The 26,936-nt window shown below is 41.8% G+C and overlaps 2 protein-coding genes across 2 annotated transcripts; both read right to left on the reverse strand.

The window, feature by feature from the left end:
• Positions 1-15,238: 15,238 nt before the first annotated feature.
• On the reverse strand, positions 15,239-15,943 carry LOC123327426 (serine/arginine repetitive matrix protein 1-like). Its single transcript, XM_044923840.1, has one exon. It carries the CDS (start codon positions 15,941-15,943, stop codon positions 15,239-15,241), a length of 705 nt encoding a protein of 234 aa, XP_044779775.1.
• A 21-nt stretch (positions 15,944-15,964) lies between these two features.
• On the reverse strand, positions 15,965-16,726 carry LOC123327427 (histone-lysine N-methyltransferase 2B-like). Its single transcript, XM_044923841.1, has one exon. The coding sequence runs from the start codon at positions 16,724-16,726 to the stop codon at positions 15,965-15,967; it is 762 nt and encodes a 253-aa protein (XP_044779776.1).
• Positions 16,727-26,936: the final 10,210 nt, after the last annotated feature.

Here is a 26,936-nt window from a genome sequence, read left to right on the forward strand (position 1 = left end):
TTTAAAGAATTTAGATTTTTCTAGAGAAATTTTCATATTCGCTTGTTGTAAAATATTTATTATTTGAATTAAATCTGTGTAATGTTGTTCAACTGTATTAGAAAAGATTATTATATCATCCATATAAACATGACAAGTTTTTCCGACTTGTTCTCTCAATATGTCATCCATTGCTCTTTGAAATATTCTAGGGGCGTTTGTTAACCCAAATGGCATACGTAAGAATTCAAATTTTCCATTATTTATAGAGAATGCTGTTTTTTCAATATCTGAATTTTTCATTAAAATTTGGTGGAATCCTGATTTCAGATCAATGGTTGAGAAATATTTTGACTTCCCTAAGTTAGATAATATTACAGACGGATCTTGCATCGGGTATCTGTCAGGTATTGTGCTTTCATTTAATTTTTTATAGTCAATAACTAATCGATGTTTTGGAGATCCATCTTCGTTTTGACCTTTTTTGGGCACTACTAAGACCGGTGAATTGTAGGGGCTTCTACTTGGTCTTATTATTTGCTCTTTTAACATTCTATCGATTTCATTATTAACGAAATCTGAGACTGACATAGCATAAGGATATTGCTTGCTATAAATTGCTCTGTCATTGACTGTATTTATTTCTCCTCGAATATCGGTACGAAAAGGAATTTGCGTATTTATTTTAGAATGCTCCTTTTCAATTTTATTCATAACTTTATTTTCAAATTCTTTTATTTGATTTGAAATTATATTTAGGTTATGAATTTTTTCTTTGTCGGAAAACTCAACGACTGCGTGCTCGGTATTTGTGGATTCCAAGCTATTTGATTTAGGACTGACGGAATTAACATCGTCGGCTTGTTCAGGATTTTTTAATCCCAAACTGTTATATTTTTTATTAGCGGATAAATCTACGCTGGCGTGCTCAGGATTTTTTAATCCCAAACTGATATATTTTTTATTAGCGGATAAATCTACGCTGGCGTGCTCAGGATTCATTGATCCCAAACTATTAGTTTTATTAATGACGGATAATTCAACGTCGTTGTGCTCAGGATTCATTGATCCCAAGCTATATAAACTGCCTTCAGCAATTACCGTTTCGGTTTTATATTCCTTTTGCTCATCTAAATATTTTTTAATTATATATTCTTTTAATGGAAGAATATTTTTTTCCTCAATTAAACACAAATCGTTTTTATCCTCGTCTAAATATTGGAGTTTCTCTTTATTTCCCTTATACTCCATGATTCCTTTCTCGATATCTAATTTAGCTCCAATCTTTCTTAACAAATTGAATCCAATTAATAGATCAGATTCTAAACCCTCAATTTCATAGAATAAATGTTGTTCCCCAAATATATTTATCAAATGATAATATTTTATGATTGAATATCCATGAACTGTAGATACTCTTTTATGTATTGATAATTCCCTTTTATTCTCATAAATACCCTTTTTTATATAGCACGCGGTGGCTCCTGTGTCTATTAATATTTTGAATTGTCTTTTAGTTATTCTATCTACCCTTGTGATATGAGGCATCCCTCTGTAAGGTGCTGATCTAAAAAATGGTTCTCGTTGATATTATTTACTCTCATTGTTTTATGAGCTGGATGGTTGACTGTTCCCGTTGATTCCCGTTTTATCGGGGGGTGTGTTTCGGACTGATTTACAAGACCTGCGCTTGTGTTGTGTTTTTGAGCTGGGTATTGATTATAATTATTTCTTTGGAAATTATTATTAAAATTGTGTCGGTTATTATTATAACTCCATTGGTTGTTATTATTCCTAGGATGATTATAATTTTTAAACGGACGATTTTGAACTCTTATGGAGTCGTCTACTTCCATAGGTTCTGGTGGTGGTTGAACTTTGGAATTATTATTAAAATTCCAATTGTTATTCGTTCCGAAGTTGTGGTGTGGTGGTTGTTGAACTTTGGAATTATTATTAAAATTCCAATTGTTATTCGCTCCGAAGTTCCCGTTTTGCGGCCAATTATTATTTACCCTATTTGGTGTATTATTAATCTGTCTGGGAGCAAGTCTAAGGTTGTTTCCTTGATTTCTGTTTTCACTCCTGAATCCATTATACCTATTTGCAAATTGAGCTCTAAAGTTATTAGACTCTAATTCCTGACACTTTGCCAAAGCATTTGGCAAATCTGGTGGGTTGAGAGAGAAGAGTGTTTCTGAGATTGAACCGTTTAATCCAGAAATAAAAATTCTTAGCGCGTTGCTCCTAATTGTTTTATTTGTTTCCTTGGTTATAAGACTGTCCTTTCCATAAGTCATTATAGTTTTATTTATAAGTAACGTCATTTTCTTATTAACTTCGTTGTAGAATTCGGTTATAGTCATACGTCCCTGTCTTAAGATGCTTAATTCGGATTCAAGTATATGGATTGGTCTTTTATCGTTATAGATAAAATCCAATCTTGAAAGAATTGCTTGAAAATTTAAAACGGTACCATGGTTGGTTAGAGCATCGTGTGCTGCTCCCATGATTTTATTACGTAAAATTGTTAAGGCGATAAAATATTGTTCACTTTCAATTTTATATAGACTCATTGCGGTTTCCGCCGCTTCTCTCCAGCCTACATATTGTGTTATTTCTCCTGTGAACTTTGGTAAGGATTTAATTACTTCTAATGTAGTTTCGCATTTTATGGTTCGGTCTATTGTTTGAATCTTATAGTCTTCTACCTCATTTTTGTTAGCGGCTAACTGTTCTTCTAACCCTTCAAGTTTTCTGGTTACTTCACTCAACTGTACATTTATTAATCTGTTTATTAATTCCATTGTCAGATTACTGGCGCTGGATATCCCGCCCGCAGAAAGGGTTGATACTGAACCTCCGGTTGCCATTGTTAAATTTAAATTATCAAAACTATTTATCAAATCTTCCAGATTGTTTCAAATTAAATTGATATTGTAATATTTAATTTTAAAGTAGTATTCTCTGTATCTTAATCTTAATTTTTATTTAGAGACTTAGTGTTGTTTTTATCTGCTCACGATACTTTCCGTGGGAGTTCTTCCTTCAGTGTAGTTGTTTGGGGATAGGGGTCTTCCTTCAATTGGTTGTCCTTAATGATTCCTTTTTTGGAGTCTTCCTTCAATTGGTTGTTCTTAATAATTCCTTTTTTGAGTCTTCCTTCAATTGGTTGTTCTTAATAATTCTTTTCTGAGTCTTCCTTCAATTGGTTGTTCTTAATAATTCCTTTTTGGAGTCTTCCTTCAAATGGGTCGTCTTGATAATTATTTATTAGGGTCTTCCTTCAATTTTTTTATATAGCCTTTTTATTTTTGAATTTCAGTTTTGAAATTGAATTTGTTCGAATTTCTTTGGGTTCGTAGTTGAGTTCTGAATTTTTATTTTTATGTTATGTTTTTTATTATTATGGTCTCGTAATTTGTATTAAGTATTCAGTCCACCTTTTTATGATAAATTCTTAATTGGATTATTACATTTATTGATTTCCAATTAAGTTTCACGATCACTTTCACTGTAGTTAGGTGTCGTTGTATTGTTGTGGATGTTTTAATTTTTCCACTAAAAATATGGATTGTTGGCGGCGCGAGTTCCGTTTTATTTTTAACTTATTATCGTTAATATTTATTTAGAACTTTTGAATACGCGGCCCCACGTTGGGCGCCAATTAAATTTGTTACTTTTTATTTATTTAAAAAAATAAATTTTATTTTTTATTATTTAACATTTATTGGTGATAAACTTTTTCACTTATACTATTACGAGACACTTAGTTAACTTTAGCTTCGAGCTGTAGACGATCTCGTCCCGATTCAAACTCCCGATTCTTTCAGACTCCCGATTTAGACTGATCTTAAAATTCGAAGTCCTAATCCAATCAACCTCGGCCAGAAGCTTTTCTTTCGGAAAATTACCGAACTTTCGATAAAAGCTTTATGCTGGAAATTTTCCACTGCATTGTGAAATTCAATTATGCTGATCGATGCAATTTTTGATTGATACGCAATAAGTCGGCCGTGGCTTGGTCTCCAAGCGGAAGCTGTGTTTACGTTATGTTTGGGTTGCTTATGTTAGCGGGTAGCTGGGTGCTGGCAAAGGCAATGACAAAAACAAAGACAAAGGAAATGCCGACGAGATTTGAGAATTGAAATTTGTTTATAAATTGTGGAAGGGAGCTATGTTCGTGGGTTGGATAACTTACATACTTAGCTCGCTCTCCCGATAAGCCTAGATATATAAGATATACATAAGAACGCCGCTCCGCCGCTGGCGTACCCGGCAGCGCAGCTACGCGGATTAGCCTAAGTCCAAATATATTCAAAACTGTAAAATCAGATACTCTGTAGACGTTGAGCTGGCAGAACCATTTCTGCCTACTCTAAAATCAAAAGAATAAATTCAATAAATATAAAGTCAGCCCGACGGCTGCATTCAACTCAAAAATGGACTTGTGTTCTTAATTGGAGTTCATCATTACAGTCTCTTAAAATCTGGGTATGAAAGTAAAACGTCCTCCGATGCTAAGATTTCTCTCAGCCTGTCAAACGCTTCTTTCTGTTCTTTAGTCATGTCAATGTCAATTTTCCTTGACTGATATTTGCTGGCTTTTCCGTTGTCTCCTTTTAGGATACTCGTAAGAGGCCTTGCGATCGTCGCAAAGTCTTTTATAAAGCACGTATAGTAGCTTGCTAACCCTAGAAATGATCTGAGTTCGAAAAGCCTTTTAGGTAAGGGGAATTGTTTTATGGCTTTGACCTTTTCAGGTGATGTTCGTAGCCCCCCTTGTGACACTATGAACCCCAGGTACTCAACGCTCTTTTTGAAGAACTTTGATTTTTCTTGGGATACTCTCATGTCTGCCTCCAATAGTTTTTTTAAACCCCAGTCCACGTCTTTAACGTGGTCCTCTTTTGTTTTGGAGAAAATTATGACGTCGTCGACATACACGTAGCATATCTTCGAAATTCCATCCCGCAGGACATCGTCGATGGCCCTTTGGAAAATGCTTGGGGCATTTTTAAGACCAAATGGTAATCTACAAAATTCGTATTTACCATTGTTTATTGAGAATGCTGTTTTTTCTCTGTCTTTTTCTGCCAGTTCTATCTGGTGAAAACCTGACTTAAGATCAAGTGTCGTAAAAAAATTTGATTCACCCATATTCGACAGTATTGTCGAAATTGTTGGGATAGGGTATTTATCATCGACTGTTTTCTGATTTAGTTTCCTAAAGTCGATAACTAGTCGCTTCGTTTTCACCCCGTTTTGATCTGTTCCCTTTTTATCTACAACCCAGGTCGGGTTGTTGTAGGGAGACTTGGATGGCCTTATTACGCCGTCTGCAAGAAGTTGTTTAACCTCTGCATTGACGAATTCAGTCACACCCATGGGATGCGGGTATGATTTTGAATATACCGGCTCCCCATCTGTTTTGATCGTGGCGATAGTATTTATATTAAATGGTAGTGCCTCGTCTGGATCAGCGAAGGCTCTATGATTTTTTACGATCATTTTGTCAAAAGTATCCTTGATTGCAGGAGGGACGTCTTCATCGTTTATTTTAATGAAGTTTACGTTTGCTGCTTTACTAAATTGGATCTTCTCAGTTCCATTATTAGTATTTAGAACATTTCTGGTAAAGTCGAGCTTCACATTCACTTGTTTAAGCAAGTCGAGTCCGATTATACCGTGAAAGTCCTTGAGATTGTTTAAAATAAAGAAGGGCGTTTTTACGTTAAACACTGAAACGATGCATTTTTTATCTATTCTAGTAGAGCCATGGATTGACTTTACTGTAAAGGGTTTCTCCGCTGCCACGACGCCTTTCAGCCCCGGGAGTGGAGTAATATAACTCTTAGAGGTACCTGTATCTAGTAGTAATTTGATCTCTCCTCCTGCTACCTTACGAGTAATGTAGGGGAGGAGGGATTTTACCCTAAAAAATTGCAGGAGTCTTCTGCATCCAGGTCGTCCTCTATTTCTATGGCACTTGCTTGAGCAACGGTGTCATAGTCTTCTTCGTCGGAGATTTCTTCCGGCATGAAGTTAATTTTTTGGCGGGACCGAGACGACTGGCCTCTTTGCCACGCCGTGGGTTGCTTGAATCGGGAGGAGGTGTCGACCTCCATCGGTTCTGGCGCTGGTTGGCCTTGGCCATTCCCTGCGCTGTTGGTTGGCCTTTGTTTAAAGGAACCACCTTGGTTTGCTCCTTTTGGAGTTCTGACAAAATGAGGGTTCTTTTTTATTGCCCCCGAATTTTGATACGCGCCAGTATGGCGTGAAAATTTAAAGGAGTGTTGAACGAGGCTAATACAGCTGCTGCTGGGCCTCTGACTTTATTCTTTAGAATCCCTACGGCCTGGTAATGCCGACTGCTACCCGGGTAGGTCGCAAATATCTTGTACGCCGCGGTAGCAGCCTGTCTCCAGGAGACGTAATTTTCTTGTTTTCCGTCGAATTCTGGAACAGACTTTACCATATCGAGGGGCTCGTTACACGGAACCTCTTCTGGTTTATACTCGATCTCTTGGAATGTCTGGATACTTGGGGTTTTACCCTTGAGTAAGCTTAGCTCCCCCATAATCTTGGATAATTTTGCTTCGAAAATTTCTTCTTGCCTCTGGAGTGCGCCGGCTATGGCGGCCTCCATACTCGCAATTTGATCTGCCTGCATTTCGGCTGCCTGTTGGATTTTTTGATTTTCAAGGTCGAGAACGCTGTTTCGAATGAGAGGTGCCCTACTGCTTGACGGTTGGGTTTGATTTTCCACTGGCGTTTGCCTTATGACCCTTGTTTCTAAAAGTTTCCTGTACTCCTCCAAAACTTCGTCGTCTGATTCGACGGTATCGGTATTTCTATACATATGTCGGAATTAATAAAAAAAAAATTTGGTGTTATGAATTTTAAAAAAATATTGGAGAATATTTTGTTTTCAGTGTCGGCGACATGGGTCCGAATAATAAAAAATTATCAGGTGATACCAATTCAAAAAAAAATTTCCCAGAATATTTTGTTTTCAGTGTCGACGGAAATCGAATTACTTTGTTCTTTATTAAAAGCAAAAGGTGGGTCTGTATTTGTAATAATAAAAAATTGGGTATTATAAAATTCGATCAAGAACTCTATAGAACATTTGCGAAATATTTGTTATACGTATTAAATCAGTTGCCTTTTATTATGAACACAAGCAAAAAATTTGTTGGCTATTATTTATTTCATATCGAATCGGTTGCCTTTTATTTAAAACACAGACGAGAAAAATATTTTAATAATATTTATTTTCACATGAGAAATTCGAGTCCAAAATTGCTTGGATGTTATTTTTTTTTCAGTATTTTTTACTTTTTTTAAACGAAAAAATTTATTCACTGGATATGTTTTGATTGGCGAAAACTTAGAACAAAAAGCCTACTCACATGTTCTTAATTTTAATTTTCGAGTTTTGCGATTTGCCGACGGCTTTTTGCCACTGGTACTGTCGTCGCTGCCGCTGTCGTCGCTGCCGCTGTCGTCGCAGCCGCTGTCGTCGCAGCCGCTGTCGTCGCTGCCGCTGTCGTCGCTGCCGCTGTCGTCGCTGCCGCTGTCGTTGCTGCCGCTGTCGTTGCTTTAGGGAAATTCTTCCCGTTTCAGTTTTTTTTTAATATCAATTTTTCCAACTCTGCTGAGAGCTTGTTTTTGGTTTTGCACTGTACTTTGTTGATTTTTATCGATTTGTCCAGCTAGCTTTGTTTTAGATTTTTCACTTTGAGGTTTTTTATATCCCCAATCAGAACTTCTCGGCGGGTTCGTGCCGTTGGGCGCCAATTATATGTCTCAGTGTTTAGGTTTAATTATTTTATTACCGCACTCCCGTTAGGGCGAGGGTCTTTAATATTTTCTGTTACAGTACGTAGCGTAAGCTACGGAGTACAATTTATTAATCTTAACTCGCTGCAACTCCAGGCCTCTGGTTTGTTGCAGCGTTTTCGGCAGAGCGCTTAAGTCAGCACTCCTGTGCTCGGGCGCTCCGCGAGTGTTTCGGGCGGACTCCGGGCAATTGCCCTTGGAATGCGCGATCAGCAATTTCCTCGCTGCGCGTGCAGGCCACCGGATACGGCTTGCAATTTGGCAGTCTCACTCCGTGAGAACTGCTTGTGTTAACTTGTATAAATGTAGGTAAGAATACATAGATATAAGCAATGTATGTGCGGGTTAGTGCAAGAAAATGGATGGACACCACCCACTCAAAATAATTGAGTACCGGGCAAGACAAGAGAACAGTCACATATATAAATCCACAAATGAAGTGCTACAGCAACGACGACTGGTCAAGGAGATGACCAAACTGGCTAAGGACGAGGCATCCCGACAACGCTACAAAGAGCGTCTCGGAGACATTTAAAACAAGATTTCGCAAGGTGGGAAACAACGCAAACGGGCTGCATAAATAAATGCCAATGCCCCAATTTGCCTTAATTTTAATTTCTAAACCCAAGCCGATGCGGGAAACCGCTGCTTGAAAAACACTAATATCTGTTAGGCTTTTTACTAACAATGCGGTTGGAGAATTTTTTTTTATATTGTAAACAAATATGTGAGCCAACCACATTTATTAACAACTAATATTTCCACGTCTCCGTTATTGAGCTGCGTTACTATTCAGCTGCAAATTTTTTTTAAATGACAGAATATAACAATTATTATCTTCATTAAACGGAAGCATTTTTTATTTTTGATTTTCTAGAAGAATAAATTAATATCATAATAATGACAAAAAACTCATAAATAGAAAATCTCTTTTTTTTTCTTCTCCTTCAAAAAAACGTTTCATTGAAAATAAAAAAAAAATGGGATGGTTTAGCGATTCTAGTGAGGCAAAGGACAATACTGCCAAAGTAGTTAATAACGTTAAAATTATAGATCACACAGACGATATAAATGCGTTGTGGATCTTATTGCTGATCATTACAATAGTACTACTTCCACAATTTCTGCTTACAATTTATGTTAAGCATATCAAGATCATCAAAAAACGTTATATAAATAGGGCAAATCGTTTAGACCAGATTTAAAAAAAAATATGGATTAGAAGAAAGCTTAATAAAAACATTTTATTTAACGACAATAATGGAATAGAGCGAAATAGCGATACGAATAGACGAATTTCGCTTCAGGTTCGATAAGTCTTATAAATTTATCAATAGACCCGCAGTAATAAAATCCGAAACTTTGAAAAATCATATAGAGATATTAGTAGGAGAATATAATAATATAGTTACATTAGTTAATAAATATGCAAATAGGCTCACATCTGAACATAATAACAAATGTTTAAGGGTTATAAAATCCCCAAACACAAGATTAAATAACATCAGAAAAAGAAGGCATATTCTGATAGATGTACCAGAAAGTCTAAGTCAATTGGTTGAATTGAACAGAGACCAGTTCAAAGAACTAGACGAATCTGTTCAATCAAGCGGCGCTGAGTCCGATAGTGACATTGAAACGCTAGAAGGAAGCGACCGAATTGAATTTAAATCTGAACCAATAACAATTTCTGAAATGCCACAGATATTGATAGAATTTATCAGGCTAGCCACATCTTTGATACCAGAGTTTGATGGTAAACCAGAAAGTCTACAAAGTTTTTTGGATGTTCTAGGTCTACTAGATAGCTTAAAAAGCACACATGAAACGACAGCGATAAGCCTAATAAAAACTAAACTTAAAGGCCATGTAAGAAACCTTATAAGTAATGAGCAGACGATTGATGCAATCATTACCCAACTGTCAAGTGCAGTTAAAGGAGGATCGGTAGAAGTGATATCTGCCAAGCTTCTGAATCTACAACAGAGAAATAAAACGGCTAACCAATACACCCAAGAGGTGGAGAAACTGACAAAGGCCCTTGAAGGTGCCTATATCAGTGAAGGTCTCAGCCAATCCTTAGCAAATAAATACAGCACTACAACAGCTGTAAAAGCAATGACACAGAATTGCTCCATCGATAAGGTAAAACTTATCATGCAAGCAGGCACATTCACAAACATGAATGATGCCATCTCCAAATTTGTAAACAGTTGCACAGAGATAACAGGTCAAAGTAACACTGTACTCTATTATCGACGAGGTGCAAATAATTATAATAGAGGCGCCCGGGGTTATAATCGTGGAAGAAATAACTACCACAACAATTACAACCGAGGCAGCAATAACAACAATAATAATAACTATAATAACCGTGGAGGTAGACGAGGCCAAAACCAAGGGAGAGGCCGCGGAGACTACAACCATGGTAATAATAATAATAGCAGTGTGAGAATCGCGCAAAATACGTCGGAAAACTAACAGAACCCTTTAGGAAACAACCAATAAATGTAAAAGTTCATTCCATCAATTATAGTCTATATATATTTGTAACCTTCTATAATCATTCAACTGAAAATAAACTAATATTTCTCATAGAAACTGGTGCAGATATCTCACTTTTGAAAGTAAATTCTGATAACTTCATAATTCAAAATGAAAAAATAATAAACATCGAAGGCATAGGCCAAGGTGTGATAAAGTCTCAAGGAACAACCTTAATAGAACTCCAATCAACAAAATATATTATTCCACATGAATTTCATTTGGTAAACCCAAATTTTGCAATACCATGTGATGGAATAATAGGCATTGATTTTATAAAGAAATTCAATTGTCAACTAGATTTCAAACCAAGTAAAGACTGGTTTATAATTAGACCCCAAAATTTAAATTATCCAATATATGTTCCGATAACATATAGCGCTGGCAACAATACAGTTCTTCTGCCAGCCAGATCACAAGTTATTCGGAAAATAGACATTAATGTTGTAAATGATTTCATATTTGTTCCTAATCAAGAAATACACAATGGGATTTATGTTGCAAATACAATAGCAGCATCCAAACATGTATACGTTCGATTTCTAAATACAACTAATTTCGACCAAGTGGTCAAAGTAAATAAAATACAATATGAAAATCTAAAAGATTATGACATTCATAATACCGACACTGGAAATAGATGCGAACAAATACTTTCAAAACTAAAGAAAAATTTTCCAGACCAATTTAAAAATCAATTAACAGAATTATGCACACAGTATAGTGATGTGTTCGGACTGGAAACCGAACCCATATCAACAAATAATTTTTATAAACAAACATTAAGACTTAAAGATGATGAACCCATTTATATAAAAAACTATAGAAGCCCGCATAGCCATATTGAGGAAATTCAAAAACAAGTAGGGAAATTAATAAGCGACAAAATCGTCGAACCGTCTGTATCTGAGTATAACAGCGCACTCTTGCTAGTTCCTAAAAAATCATTACCAAATTCACAAGAGAAAAAATGGCGATTAGTAATTGACTATCGTCAAATAAACAAAAAACTTCTTTCTGACAAATTTCCACTCCCTAGAATTGATGACATTTTAGATCAACTAGGTCGAGCTAAATACTTTTCATGCCTTGACTTGATGTCAGGTTTCCACCAAATAGAACTTGAGGAAAACTCTAGGAATATAACATCCTTTTCAACGAGCAATGGCTCATATCGCTTCACGCGATTACCATTTGGTCTTAAAATAGCACCAAATTCATTTCAGAGGATGATGACTATATCATTCTCGGAATTAGAACCCTCTCAGGCATTCCTTTACATGGATGACTTAATGGTGATAGGATGTTCCGAAAAACACATGATTAAAAACTTAACTGACGTTTTTAATGTATGTAGGAAATATAACCTAAAGTTACATCCAGAAAAATGTTCATTTTTCATGCACGAAGTGACATTCCTAGGTCACAAATGCACAGACAAAGGAGTATTGCCAGATGACAAGAAATATGACGTCATCAAAAATTATCCTGTCCCTCATGATGCGGACAGTGCAAGACGATTTGTAGCATTCTGCAACTATTATCGTCGATTTATAAGGAACTTCGCCGACTATTCACGGGTTACTATGTTACTAACTAGGTTATGTAAAAAGAATGTCCCTTTTGAATGGTCAAGCGAATGCCAGAACGCATTCGAATACCTTAAAGAAAATCTTATGCACCCCACACTATTACAATATCCTGATTTTCGCAAAGAATTTTGCATTATAACGGATGCTAGTAAACAAGCTTGCGGAGCGGTTCTAACTCAGAACCGTAACGGGATTCAGCTCCCAATAGCTTATGCATCACGTTCATTTACAAAAGGAGAAAGCAATAAGAGTACAACGGAACAAGAACTAGCGGCAATTCATTGGGCAATTACCAATTTTAGACCATACATTTATGGCAAACATTTCACAATTAAAACAGACCACAGACCATTAACGTACCTATTTTCTATGACTAATCCCAGTTCTAAATTAACTCGCATGCGGCTAGAGCTTGAAGAATACGACTTCACAGTAGAATACCTAAGGGGGAAAGATAATTTTGTAGCAGACGCACTCTCACGTATAAATATAAAGGAACTCAAAGACATGCAACATAAAGTCCTGAAAGTCACTACCAGGCAACAAAGTAGACAAGAAAACTGTACAGTAACAAATAAGGAACTATTGCCTAGGCAAAGTATCCAAAATGTATCTAAGCCCAACGTACACGAAGTCATAACAAATGATGAAGTACGAAAAGTAGTGACCTTGCGAATAACTGAATCTATTTGTTTACTAAAACGAGGAAATAAAGTTATTGCAAGAATTGATGTTGAAGATTTATATACCAATGGAATGTTTGATTTAGGTCAGTTCTTCCAAAGGCTTGAAATGCAAGCCGGTATACTAAAAATCAGCCAACTCAAATTGGCACCGAGTGAAAAAATCTTTGAAACCATTTCAATAGATAATTTCAAAAATATGGGCAATATAAAATTAAAATCATTAAGAGTAGCGCTACTCCAGCCGGTGACCATTATAAAAACTGAAAAAGAGATACAATCGATACTGTCTACATATCATGACGATCCAATTCAAGGAGGTCATACAGGCATTACAAGAACGCTAGCGAAAATAAAAAGACACTATTATTGGAAAAATATGACTCGTCATATAAAAGAGTACATACGTAGATGTCATAAATGCCAAATGTCAAAAACAACGACACATACAAAGACCCCAATGACTCACACAGAAACCCCAACAAATGCTTTTGATATAGTGATAGTGGACACAGTTGGTCCACTACCGAAATCAGAATATGGCAACGAATACATCGTCACACTAATATGTGATTTGACGAAGTATCTAGTAACCATACCTGTTGCGAATAAGAGCGCAAATACTGTCGCAAAAGCTATATTCGAAAATTTTATACTAAAGTACGGTCCAATGAAGACGTTCATTTCGGACATGGGTACCGAGTATAAAAACAATGTAATTCAAGATATGTGTAAATATATGAAGATTGAAAATCTTACATCCACTGCATATCACCACCAGACTTTAGGGACAATCGAACGAAGTCATAGAACATTCAATGAATACATTCGTTCATACATCTCTGCAGATAAAACTGATTGGGACGTTTGGATACAATACTTTACATATTGTTTCAACACAACACCATCAGTCATGCATAATTACTGTCCATATGAACTAGTCTTTGGAAGATTACCAAGGCAGTTCGCAAATTTTAATAAAACAGATAGAATAGAACCACTGTATAATATAGAAGATTACTCGAAGGAAATAAAATTTATATTAGAAATATCATATAAAAGAGCTAGACTTATGTTAGAAAAAGCTAAGTCTTATAGAAAACAACTTTATGATGAGAAAACTTCAGATTTTCAATTGAAAATGGGAGATAAAGTTATACTTAGGAACGAATCGGGTCATAAGTTAGATCCAGTATATCTAGGCCCTTATACTGTAGAAACCATAGAAGACAGAGATAACATAGTAATTAGAGATACAAAACAAAAGAAGAAAAAAGAACATAAGGATAGACTAAAAATATATAATCAATGAAACGTTTCATTTCACTTAAGAAAAGGTCTGATCAACCTCAAAACAACCAAAAAAAAAAAACCACAAAAAAAATTTTTAATTATTTTTCCTTCAAAGAAAGTTAAACATAAATCCAAAAATATTGTAATTCAACATACATTTTTGTATTATTCTGTCTTTTGTATTATTCTGTCATTATACAAAAATGCTTTGAGACAAAACATTGCTAATAATTAATAAGAAAAATCAATATCAAAAAATTTTTCCTTTCTAAACACAATATTAATATTGAGAACTAAATCACTACATATATTACGAAATTTCTTTAAAAAGGGAGGTGTAGGATATTAGACTAATCTACCCTAGCAATACAATAAATGATTGGGTATAACTTAGCGTCAATACATTGTGACACTTTGTCATAATAAATATAAATATACAAATATACAAAAAGACCACCAAAAACTACGTAAGCACTCCAGCGCCCCAGTAATACGATCTAACGCTTATACATAAGCCGATCGCGGAGCGTGGGAATGCTGAGCATGCACTTTGCAGCTCAAGTGGTCAATGCCTTCTGCATACATATGTATATGTATAAATGTAAGTAAGAATACATAGATATAAGCAATGTATGTGCGGGTTAGCTGAACCCAACTTCAGCACACTTTGATTATTCAAATAAAGAACCTCGAACAGAGCAGAAGCCAAGCTCTTCTTTTATTAAACATCAAAATAGCACCCTTTGAAATAGCACCTTCCATAATATCAACGCGTCGTTGCCACTGTCGATATTCCGGCGTTGCCATTTCGTGCCGATCGCTACCTCCAGTGTGGCCGCATACGAGTATCCTATCGATCGAGAGTCGCTATCGGGGTGCTCTCATCCCAATTGTTTCCTCACGTGCTTCGGTGTAGCAGCTCAATGAAAGGTAAGTCTAACGTTTTCTTGCGTATCGCCATATTAACAAATCCTCTCTTGCTTCCAGCTCCACCAACACATGTATGCCCCCTTCATGCTCCGGGGCGGCTGCCCCTGGCCCCGCGCTCCCTGGAGGCCTGCCTGTGATGTCAACTGAGGCCCGCCTGCGTTCTGCGAGTGCCTTTCCGTCCCGCGCCTGCAGCAGCCCCGCGTCACTCCCCTCACGCGTCATCACGGCTGCTACGGAAGATGCCCGCACCCATTTTTTTGACTGTTACTGTGCCTGTGTTGTTTACAAAAAACCCAGACATACGGTTTTCTATTGCCATCTGGCTTTCTTTATTCGGTGACTGCTACCCTTACCTCCCCGCCCCTCCGTACCTTAAGGCGGTAGCGCTGCCCGCCAAGCTCGAATAACTTGGCCCAGTGCACTCTTCGCTTCCGTGCTCCTTGTCCAGCCGCTTCCTCGGCCACCCGGAGCGGCCAGTCTTTCGTTGGCACCTCCCTCCACTTCTGGCCGTCCAGCGACGCCTGCCTGCAGTGGCGGTTGCCGCGCTTCTGGGCACGACGTTTGCCGCGGCAGCCTTGGTGGTGGCGGCGCCTCACCTGGTGCAGGCCAGCTCCACTCCCTCTTCTCCGGGTTTGCTTCTCCCGGGCTCTCCTCCCTCGGGACCTCCTTCTCCGGCCTCTTACCCTCTGCTCGGGCGCGTAATCGCGGATCGCGTGACTCCTGGTCCGGCGTTCTCCAGCCGATCGCTTCCGCCTCTTCCCAAACCCGGGCTTCCGGCGCGTCCTCGGTCTCCATCGATGCGGGCCACGTCCACGTCACCGACTGTTGGTGCCACAGACGCCCTCCCATCTCGATCGTGCGGACCACCTGGCCGACGTGTGCCTGCGGAATCTCCCACGCCTGTTGCCTGTCATATCGTGGGCATTCCCTCTGCTGGGGTGGTGGTGTCGGCGTGCGAGGTTGCGGCGGTGGTTTTGACGGCGTGCGCGTCGGCCGTGGTGGCGTCGGCAGCGGCGCCTGCGCTGGCGCTGGCGTCATCCGTGGTGGTGTCGGTGGCGGTGACTGCGTCGCTGTCATCCGTGGTGGTGTCGGTGGCGGTCACCGCGTCGCCGTCATCCGTGGTGGTGTCGGTGGCGGTGACTGCGTCGGCGGCGGCGGCTGCCGTGGCGGCGGCGTCAACGGCAACGGCGGCTGCGGCGGCGGTGGTCGAGTCGGCGGCGGCGTCAACGGCAATGGTGGCTGCGGTGTCGGCGGTAGCTGTCTTGCCAGTGGCTGCGTGGGCTCCGGCTGATCCGTGGCTGGTGCCCACAGTGCTTCCTCCTCCTCTTGCAGCCGAGCCAAACGCTCCTGCCATGCGGCCTCGGCGTCGGCGACCTTTCGCGCGTCTACCATCTGCTGGAAACGCCGCAGGGTGGCGACTCGTGCCTCCATAAATCGTCTCATATCCACCGGATCCTCGGTCGGCGGCGCGACCCCGAGGCTTATCCGTCCCTGGCCCTGCGTAGCCCGCTGGACGCTACGATAAGCCATCCGCGCTCTGGCCTTTTGCGCAGCCTCGTCCTCGTCCGATGACACCTCCGGCGTGACCGTCTCGCCTCCGTCATCGTCTTCCTCGCTCTCCGAGGAGAGGGTGATGACCTCGGCCACGCCCTCCGTCTCCGCCATTGGCTGGTCGTCCTCGAGCTCGATGTCCGGAATTTCCTCCGGGTCCTCTATACTTCCCGAGGATGGAGATCGCGAAACCAGGGGTAACGCCAGGAGCTGGAGGTAGGAATCGGAATCCCTACTCCATATCGCCCCGGGCTGTTCCCCGGCGCCGTTCTCTCGTACTTCCCGGACGTGAAACACGTGTGCTGCCATGGTGATCTCAAATTGAAAAGACCAGCTCGAGCCGCGCTCTCCGCGACGAAACCTCGGTTTTGCTTCTGCTCCTTGTGCCGTTATTCCGTGGGCCTGTACCGGTAACGGATCTTTTCCCGTCCGTATACTCGCCTCCCCCGGAATCCGCAGCTGTGTGTGTGTGTTAACCGTTAACGGTTCTTGGCTGCGTACCCTCCCTGTCCCGCTCTCGCGCTCTAACTGGCCTGTGTGTGTGTGTATGTGTGTTGCTGACTTCTGCTTCGTATCGATACCTTGTATCGTCTTTCCCCTTTCCTCCCAAGCGATTTGATTTCTGTTTTTTTTTTTTTTGTTTATTCCTCGAAGTCTCCTGGCCCGCCGGCGCCCGAGTTACAATCCCGTGGCCGAGGGAGGAAAGCTTCCAAAAAAACGACTGAGTAGTTTGAGGTGTGGAATGAGAATGAATGAATTCTTTATTACAAATATGAATATGTATGTATCTCCCAAATATCTTCGTCAGAGTTCGTATTGGCGATCTTCGTTGAACTTTCGCTCGGCTCTCAGTTGCAGTACTGGGTAGACCGAGAGAGGGGGTATGTTAACTTCTCCCCCCCAGTCCGAAGAGAAGGCCGTAATGGGAAATGGACGGATCGGAGCAAGGTGATTAGGCGGCGTGTTGTTGGTATATGCCACGAACTCCGACGATATTTTGAATTTAACAGTTTTTTTTTTTTTAAATGGGTATCTTAATGTTAAACATGAGTGTTGTGTATATAAACGTTACATCTAATGCTAAAGTTACATTTTGTTTACTTAATTTCTATCTTATATTATTATTTGTTTCTTATGAAATAACAGTTTAGGGATAATGTTTAGTTTACTGGCTAATGGCTATCGACTACTTTACTTACGTAATCAAAGTGTCTAAATTGAAGCTATTCCTACTTTATAATGAATAAGTGTTATTTCTTGTTAATGTGGGTTTTTATGTTACTTAGTTTGATAATAATATATTTATTAAATAGTGCTTGTCTTTCTTATGTTCCTGCCACTGTTTTCTTAACTGTTTTTCTAATTTTTTGTTTGTGTAACTTTTGACCTTTAGTTGTTAGGAAAGTGACGCCTTTGTCCCTATCTACTGTGTGTAGTGAAAATTTCGGTGTTATCTTGGTGTTTGTTCAGGCTTCTATGGAAATTTAATTCAATCTGACCGTACTCGTATGCTTTCTCGATTGTCTCTGGCCTTTGATTCCTAATGGCTGACCTAAGTGGGTCCTTTAATCCAGTTAGGAATGTATTTAGGCAGAATCTATCGTATTGGTCGCGTTTGGCCGCGAGAGAGTGTGCACTAGGGTCGGCTTCTCTAGCGAGTGACATTAAATCGCTTCTTATTTTAGCGGCTGAGTAATACAATTTTCCCATACTGAGTCCGTCCGGAAGGTTGTGTAGCTCTCTAACAAGCATTTCTTCTGTTTTCTTGCTAGAGTATAGTCGCTTGAGGTTTATTTTGATGTCATCCCAAGTAAGGAGTACATCGCAGACGTTCAGTGCTTCGTCTGCCCTGCCTTTAATTTTGTCAGGGATAGTTCCAAGTAAGTACTGTCCGCCTGTTGTTTGGTTCACTGATGAGGCTAACAAAAGAAGCTGATCTACTCTGTCTATGAATCTATCAAGATTGTCAGGTGGGCCTTCGTAGGTTGGTAGTTGATGTACAAGGGTTAGTAATTGTTGTAGGTTCAGGTTTGTGTTTGTTGATGAATTAACGATAGGACTTATTGGCCCTGTGTCGTTACCGGAATCCATAGCGTTGGTGGGATTATTGTCTTCGGATTGAACCGACTGGTCTTTCTCTTTAGTTCCTGTCGCTTCCCTTATCTCAGATAGACCAGATCCGCTTCTTAGCCCTAATCTGCCCCTAACTGTATTACTAATGTTGGCTTTTTTTCCTAACATTTACACGTATTGGGAAGAAATCTGTATTTTTTGTTTGCAAATAATATTGAATAATTATATATTGGGGTATGGTTATGATATGTGTAATAATATGTAAAAATAGGTATATTAATAATATCTTTTTGTTTAGGGAAAATTTTGGGTGTTAGGCTTGTTTTGTTTTCGTTTGTATATTAATGTAGTAATATATTGTATTATATTCTGTGATGCTATGTATATGTATCTGTTTGAATGTGTATTATATGTGTGTATTCTTTTCAAAATAAAAGAAAACCTGTATGTGTGTGTCCGTTACGCAGTTTCTTCTTATCCTTGTTTCCCGGTGCTTAGTATATGTCGTTCTTGTAGTGCTGCTGTGCTTCTATCCACCTTTGTAGTTTTTTTTTTTTTCGTGTTTTCGACTTTAGATTTATTTTTATAACCCACTGTGAATTAGATCCCGTTGCCTTAGAGGCCTCCTGCGCAGCGAGTTCTGTATTTGTTAAAAAAAATTTGTGTTCATGTAAATTTTTAAGTGAAAACGATCCCGGTGCCTTATCAGCGATTGATGTGCACATATTCGGTCGTTAATCACACAACTTACATTTATTTATTTATTATTATATATATTTTTTTTTTTAAAACACTTGTGTAGGAGGTCCCGTTGTCTCGGAGGCGATCGATGTCCAAAATTTATTCTTTGCGCAGCGAGTTCTGGTCACAACGTAGTCTAATATTCGACTGATCTCGTTCTTTACCATTCTCTTTTCTGTTGTGCACAACGACCAACACTCAGCGGCAGCGACGTCGCTCTGTCGCCGCGCCAAACGGTTGTTCTCAGAACTACAGAGACACAACAACCGTTCGCAGTGCGAATATAGGCTGATGTAATATTACCATAGTGATGAAATTACCATTCTTATGAAGTAACCAAAAAGCAACCAATACTCTCGCACACACCAAGCGCTCTCCGACACACAAATGGTAACCATACACAGTAGTTTAACATGTCAGAAAAAATGTTTCCTCTTTTAATTTTTTTTTTTTTTTTATTATTATTTTTTTTTGTTGTTGATTAATTTACCATTTTTATAAGTTAGGGTGTATGGATGATCCCGGTGCCTTATCAGCGATTGATGTACACATATACGGTCATCACACACAGTAACTTGTTGGTATAATTGTTGTAAATTGTCCCGCACAAGCGATCCCGGTGCCTTATAAGCGTTTGATGTACACATATACGGTCGCCTGTGAAGCAATTTGAACTTGATTTCGTTTGTTTCCTTTGTTTTACTTGCACTTGCACGTTATTATGTTTCGATACGCTTTATCCAATTCCTTCGTCAGAGTTCGTATTGGCGATCTTCGTTGAACTTTCGCTCGGCTCTCAGTTGCAGTACTGGGTAGACCGAGAGAGGGGGTATGTTAACTCCCGCGCTTCCCGGCTTCAGATCGCTGATGTGAGCAGTCTTTTCTTTTTTGGTCGTTTTGTGTTCTAGGACGCATATAACTGGTGCCGTGAATTTCTTTATCGTGTACGGCCCGTCAAATTTTGGGGCCAATTTTGCCGCGAAACCTTCGGCTGCCTTTGACAGGTGGTGCTCTTTGGCCCATACTGTGTCCCGCACCTTGGGTTTTCACGGCCGTCTTCTGAGATTATAGTGTCGTGCCTGCTCCAGTGCCGCTGTTTAGCTATTGAGCTTTTTCAATAGCTGTTGCGAATAATAAAAAACCGAAGAAGTTTGTTTTTATTACGACAGTTTTTATTTTGCGAATTGTTATTCTTTTACGATAGCGACAATGGAATGCGTAAGTTTAGTCTTTTCCGAAACACGAAGAATTGGCAACTGGCGGGCCTGCAGCCGAAATGCAGCGCACAAGCTTAACGTAGGTGGCTAACAACAACAAACAAGGAATGAGCGCCGTACAGATAAATGCGTGCGAGAGCAGCGGTTTGCACTATGGGCATCGCAACTGCTACCACTGATTAATTTGACTTATAATATTAAAGAATATGATTAGTCTACTGCACAGTTTTGGCGGCTGCATGACCCAACAGCCGCCTTCTCCATATTTCTCCGCACCAGTTCGAAAATTTCCTTCAATTTTTCCGCATTTTCCGCCGGTGTCTGGATGCACTTTCCGGTCCCGGTCGTTTTTTCGTCAAACAACGCGTTGGGCAGCCTCGGCTCCCTTCCCTGCGTTATGAACGCCGGCGAGTATCCTGTGGTCTCCGCCACACTTGTGTTGACCGCCAGCTGCAGCTCCGGCCAGTGCTCGTCCCATGTCCTCTGATCGGCACCTGTGAACTGCGCGATCATTGTTTTGACGGTCCTGTTGGCCCTTTCCGTAGGGTTCTCTTGCGGAGTATATGGAGCCGTGAGCTGGTGACGTACCCCCAGCTCCTCCAGAAACTTCCTGAACGCCCTACTTGTGAACTGCACGCCGTTTTCTGTGATCATCACTTTGGGCACTCCGTATCTGGCCACAATCCGCTCTCCGACGGCCTTTCGCAGCGTCTCAGTGGTCGCCCTTCTCATAGGGACGATATCGGTCCACTTTGAAAATCTGTCCACCAGGACCAGCAGCATCGAATTCCCATGCTTCGATCGTGGCAAAGGGCCCACGAAGTCAGCGCACACGGTTGCCCATGGTTCTTCCGGCACCTGTGTTAACATCTTCCCGGCCGCCTGTAGCTGGCTGGGTTTGTACTTCATGCAGCTCTCGCAGTTTCGCACATACTTCCTTATGTCCCGATGCATTCCTGGCCAATGATACCGGGCTGCAATCCTGGCAATCGTCTTGCGGCTTCCCAAGTGTCCCGCAGTTGGCATGTCGTGGTTTTCGGTCATGACACGCTGTCTCTGCCCGACCGGTACACACATCTTCCATGATGCCACCTCCTCGTTGCCCGCCCGATGCGGTATGTGCCGATACAGCTTGCCGTCTTCCTCCAGATAGTCCGGAAATTTTTCTGGCTGCTGCTTCACTTTTCTTCGCATCTCCTCCAACCACCTACATTCCTGCTGCTCTCTCGGTTGTCCGTCGTCCTCCACGCTCACTCTTCGGCTCGTCTCCTGCAGTGGTTGTCTTGAAAGGGCGTCAGCGACGATGTTCAGCTGGCCCTTCCTGTACGAGATTTCGAAATCGTACTGTTGCAGCTCCAACGCCCACCTAGCTATCAGAGCCATATGGTCCGTGATAACCTTGAAGTGATAACCCTCCAGGTACGGTCTCAACTTCCTGACCGCCCATACTATTGCTAAAAATTCCTTTTCCGTTGCCGAGTAGTTCCTCTCCGCTGCGTTCAGCGTTCTACTGGAGTAGGAGATTACTCGCTCGCCTCCCTCGGAATGCTGTGTAAGGATTGCCCCCAGCCCATAGTCGCTGGCATCCGTCTGTAATACAAACGTTTTCGTGAAGTCGGGGCACGCCAGAATCGGGTCGGCAACCAGTCTGGCCTTGACGGCCTCGAATGCGGCTTGGTGGGCGTCTTCCCATTTCCATTTTGCCTGCTTCTTTAGGAGCGCATTCAAAGGCTGTACCAGCGTCGCAAAATCGGGCACGAAGCGTCTGTACCACGATGCGACTCCCAAGTATTGCCTCAGCTCCTTCACGTTTCCTGGCGGCTTCAGTTGCGCTATTGCCGCTACCTTCTCAGGATCCGTTCCAATACCTTGATTCGTCACGCGGTGACCCAAGTATTGTAGCTCCTTCCTAAAGAATTTGCACTTATCCGCATTCACTTTCAGGTTCGCCGCTAGTAGCCTCTTGAACACCTCCTTCAAGTTGCGCATGTGTTCCTGCAGCGTCCGTCCGATCACTATGATGTCGTCCTAATATGCGAACGCGTGCGGCATCATTTCGGGCCCTATTACTATTCCAAATGCCCGTTAAAACGTTGCCGACGCTGAGTGCAGTCCGAATGGCATCACTTTCCATTGGAACAGGCCCTTTCCCGGCACCGTAAACGCCGTATACTGCCGGCTGCTTTCTTCCAACGGAATTTGCCAGTATCCATCCTTTAGGTCTAGACTGCTTATGTACCTCGCCTCCTTTAGCTGGTCCAGGATGTAATTTATCATCGGCATCGGGTACGCATCCTTTACGGACCTTGCGTTTATCTGCCGGAAATCCACGCACAGTCTCCATTGCCCTGTTTTCTTTCTCACCATCACTATCGGTGAGCTGTACGGGCTTTTACACGGCTCGATACATCCTTTTTCCAGCAGCTCGTCGACCTTGGCGTTGATCTCCACTTGCATCTTGGGGTTTTTTGGGTAGTACCGCTGCTTGACCGGTTGATCGTCCTTCATCGTTATCCGGTGCTCTGCCACGGTTGACGTCCCTTGAACGTTTTCTAAACTAGTCAACTCCGACCTCAAGAATTCGTCCACGTCCTCCTCTGAGAAGTCAACCCTCTCCACGACTGCCACTGAGTGCTTTTCCTTTGGCCTGCCTTGTCCCGTTGAGCACACTGGTATTGTTACGGTCAGTCCGGCGCACTCCACCCGTGCTCCCACTCTTGTTAGGAAATCCCAACCCAATACCAGTGCGTCGATTATGTTGTGTAGAATCAGCAGTTGCATCCGAACGGTCCTCTCGCCGAGACCTATGTCGACTTCGATCATCGATGTGACATCTTCGTACCGTCCATCTACCATTCTAACTTCTCTTCTCGTAGGTAAGACTTCTCCTGCCGCCTGCAACCTGTCCGCCAGCTCCTCGCTAATAAAGCTGGCCGTGGCTCCAGTGTCCACCGTGGCCTCTATCTCTACTCCGTCTATGAGCACTGTGGCGGACAGTTGCCTTTCTTCCGCCTTCAGATTGCCCATTAATTTTGAGGGGCAGCATCTTGCGAACCCTGGTTTCCCCTCTGAGGCTGGGGTCGCATGGCGTTTCCCGATCTGTGGCAGCATTCCGAAGTCCTTGGCCCGATTCTCCCGCAGGTCCAGCAAAAGTTGATTGGCCGATTCCTGCACTCCTGAGACCAGTGGCCCTGACCACCGCATCTGTGGCAGGCTTGTGCTGGGTTTGGCACAAAACCGCGTCGCACTGGGTCTGGTTCTCTTCTGTTTTCGATGTTCCTCGACGGGCCTGCGGTGTCATCCTGGCACCTTCTGCACACTGCGTTCTGATCTCCCCTCGGGAAATCTCGCTGGTGGCGGGCTCTATTATTCTGCTCTAAATCGAACCGTTCCCTTTGGGTGTCCAGCTCTTAGAACTCGTCGGCCAGAGCCATCAGGGCATCCAGATGTCGGCACTCATACGGGCGTATGAACATGCGTAAGGCTGGCGTGCTGTTTTCCCTTATTCTTGCCAGCGTCTCCTTCTGCGACATTCCTAAGGGCCGCATCAGGGTCTGCATGTCCACCATGTAGTCCTTAAAGTTTTCGCCGTGTCGCTGCTTCCTCTGTCTGACCTGGTCCGCCAGCTTTGTCATGAACCCTCTAAGCAGGAAAAATTCCTGGAAGCTTTGTATGAACTCGACCCATGTCTCCCAGAACTTGTTGTTGGCAATAAACCACTTCAGGGCTCCTGGTTGGCAATAATATATCCCTCGCCGTTGTCTCCCAGTGTAGGTAGCCGGTAGGCTGTTGCTGGTTGTCCAGTGGGGGGCCGGTTGGCCGTCATGTTTCTATGATGAAATAGGATGATTACGTTGGAAGGAGACTGTCCTTCAATACCGTTGGCCTAGAGACTCAGCCGGTATATTTTGTAATAAAAAGGTTTAACGGCTAAGTGCTGGAGTTTCGTTATATGAGCTTGGGCTCTTTATTAATCGAATATCAAATCAGAACTGAACTTAAGAACTAACAAAAGCTCATGCATGACCGGATGCCCGTGGCAGACCGCTGACCATGCACATTTTGCAGAAGTCATACGATCGCTGCTAGCCAATGGGACAAAGCCACGGCCCATAAGGGCGCAATATGTTGGCTCAGCTCTCGGGCCAATTAGGGTGGACCCAATTTGGGGTGGACCATACATGAGTGGAGTAATAATTATAATATTAAATGCTGAATATTAATAAATTATGGGTAATAAAATGATAAATATTAATAGGAGGAATAAAAATAGGCCTGCTGATGCTAACCTGGGAGTTCGATGTTAACTACTCCCCCCTTAAATTAGACGCCGTCCTCGGTGACAGCCAATTCGTCAATGGTTTTTTGCAACTGGGATGCCTCCCGTTTGCGCCTGCAGTGTTGTTGCAGCAGGACCAAGCCGCATAACGTGAAGCTAACGGCGACTCCCGCGACGAACCAGATTTTTGGTGCACCTCCCGCGGACACGTCCTCTCTGAGCTCCTGCATCAGCCGCAGGTTGTGCTCGTTCATCCGCTGTAGTAGCGGCAGACTCAGTATTTGATCATGCCCGGTGATGTTGATTAATGGGGAGGCCGCGATTCCAGGGCTCTTATCCACAGCGTAATTGAGGTTCAAATACACTGAGCCGTTGATGACTGCCTTCCGTTCGAAGGTAATAAGGTGGGTCCCTATTACGGTTGTTGTAGGCCCGTCATCGATAGTGATCCTCGTAAATTTCTCGTTGACGATTATTACTCCATCGTCCACGATTGTAAGGGGCTCTAGATTGCTGGGCTGCGTCCGGCATGTGGCCACACCGCCAGCATGTAACTGCCTGGCGCAGGTGTCGTGAACCGCCTTTTTGCAGAACGTGGCCAAGTTGGTAGACGCGCAATCTGAACCTGCTAGGACTCCGTCATCACATTCCGCCAAGACGTTTTCTTCAATTTGTAACATGGTATGGTAGTGAGCAACAGGAAAGAGCAGGACTTTTTTACAAATAAACTTAACTTTAGGATATTGAACAATTACATGGATAAAAATATTAGATTGAAAAATCTTAATCTTAGATACATCCATAAGACTAACTATGGGGACCTCTGTGAGCTGTTCGTCGAAGATAGATTTAAGGTCATTGTGATTAAAAATAACTGTTTTTTTTAATTTATTTCATTTCATTTATTCATTTTTGTTTTTTGCGAGTGTGATCGTGAGCATGCAATTTTGTATTTCTGAAATTAGTATTCTATTTCTGGCTAAGAGGGTCTCGAAAAGGTGGCCGGCGTCAACCAACCCGTCCCTTTTCTCTTTGAGGATTCTGTTTACTGTGTCGTTAGTTTTGATTCTAAAGAGGTCCTCCGCGTCGGGCGTGCCCGCCACAACCTTGAGTGCCGAGCCCAGGAAATCCAGGCTCCTGGCCATTCTACGGTGCACGGTAATTTCATCCAGCATGTTCTGGGCATGGTTGATGTCGACTTCCAGAAGTTTCCTCATGTGAGACTGTGGGAACAGTTCAAGCATTCTGACTGTAGAGTCAATTATGCTAGAAAACTCAGACAGATTTGTCGAGTGCCTAATCAGGCCATACTGTTCCCATACTAATACATTCCCGTCTAACACCGGGATGTATTTTGCATGCGAGAAGTCGGTGACTCGCGCGCTTGCGGTGGTTAGAAGTATGATGGATATTACGGCAAGCCTGTGGAAATTATAGCAAATGGTGAGTGTTTAATATAAGGGTGAATGTGGCAGATGAAATGCCTATTTGATATTGTCCTTATGGACCACCCTCCCCCTAATGAGAACAGATGTTCCCAGATCTGCTTCCACACGCTCTTCTGAATAAAGCGGAGTCAATTTGTTACCTAACCTTTTGTTGTTACGTAGGTGTACTTTTTCAGCAACTTCAAAGATTCTAAAAGATTCAAAGATTTGTCTAAAAGGGTTAATTCTGTCCAGGTTAGCTAGTTGTGCCTTGTCAATTCTATCTTTGATTGCCAACATGATCTCGTCATTGCCAGCGTGGATAACCTCCACTGGTCTAAACTTTGTGACCGAATGTAGCAACCTGTTGTATTCTATCGTAGCCCGTGAGATCAATTCCACAGTATCCTCTATTTTTTTTTTTATAAATTTTGAGGCATCTGGCGATTTCTGCCAGTGTACTGTGAAACCTTTCAATTTGGCCATTGGAGCTACTGTGTAGCGGTGGCGCATTTTCAACATCGATGCTGTATTGGTTTTTAAGCAACGACGTGATTGTCTCAGAGTTGAAAGAGGCTTCGTTGTTGCAGTATATGGTTTTGATATTTGGGTAGAAGTTTACCAATTGGAGAATAGGGGCTCGTACATCGATGATTGCCCTAGAAACTAAGGGTTGTACGATGGCGAATTTGGACAATTTGTCAATACAGGTTAAGAAGATTTATCTGTCAGTGGAAAATATGTCGATATGCAACATTTCTCCAACGTATGAAGGTATTGGG

The sequence above is a fragment of the Drosophila simulans genome, unplaced genomic scaffold, assembly GCF_016746395.2.
Source record: "Drosophila simulans strain w501 unplaced genomic scaffold, Prin_Dsim_3.1 Segkk5_quiver_pilon, whole genome shotgun sequence".
Taxonomy (NCBI): domain Eukaryota; kingdom Metazoa; phylum Arthropoda; class Insecta; order Diptera; family Drosophilidae; genus Drosophila; species Drosophila simulans.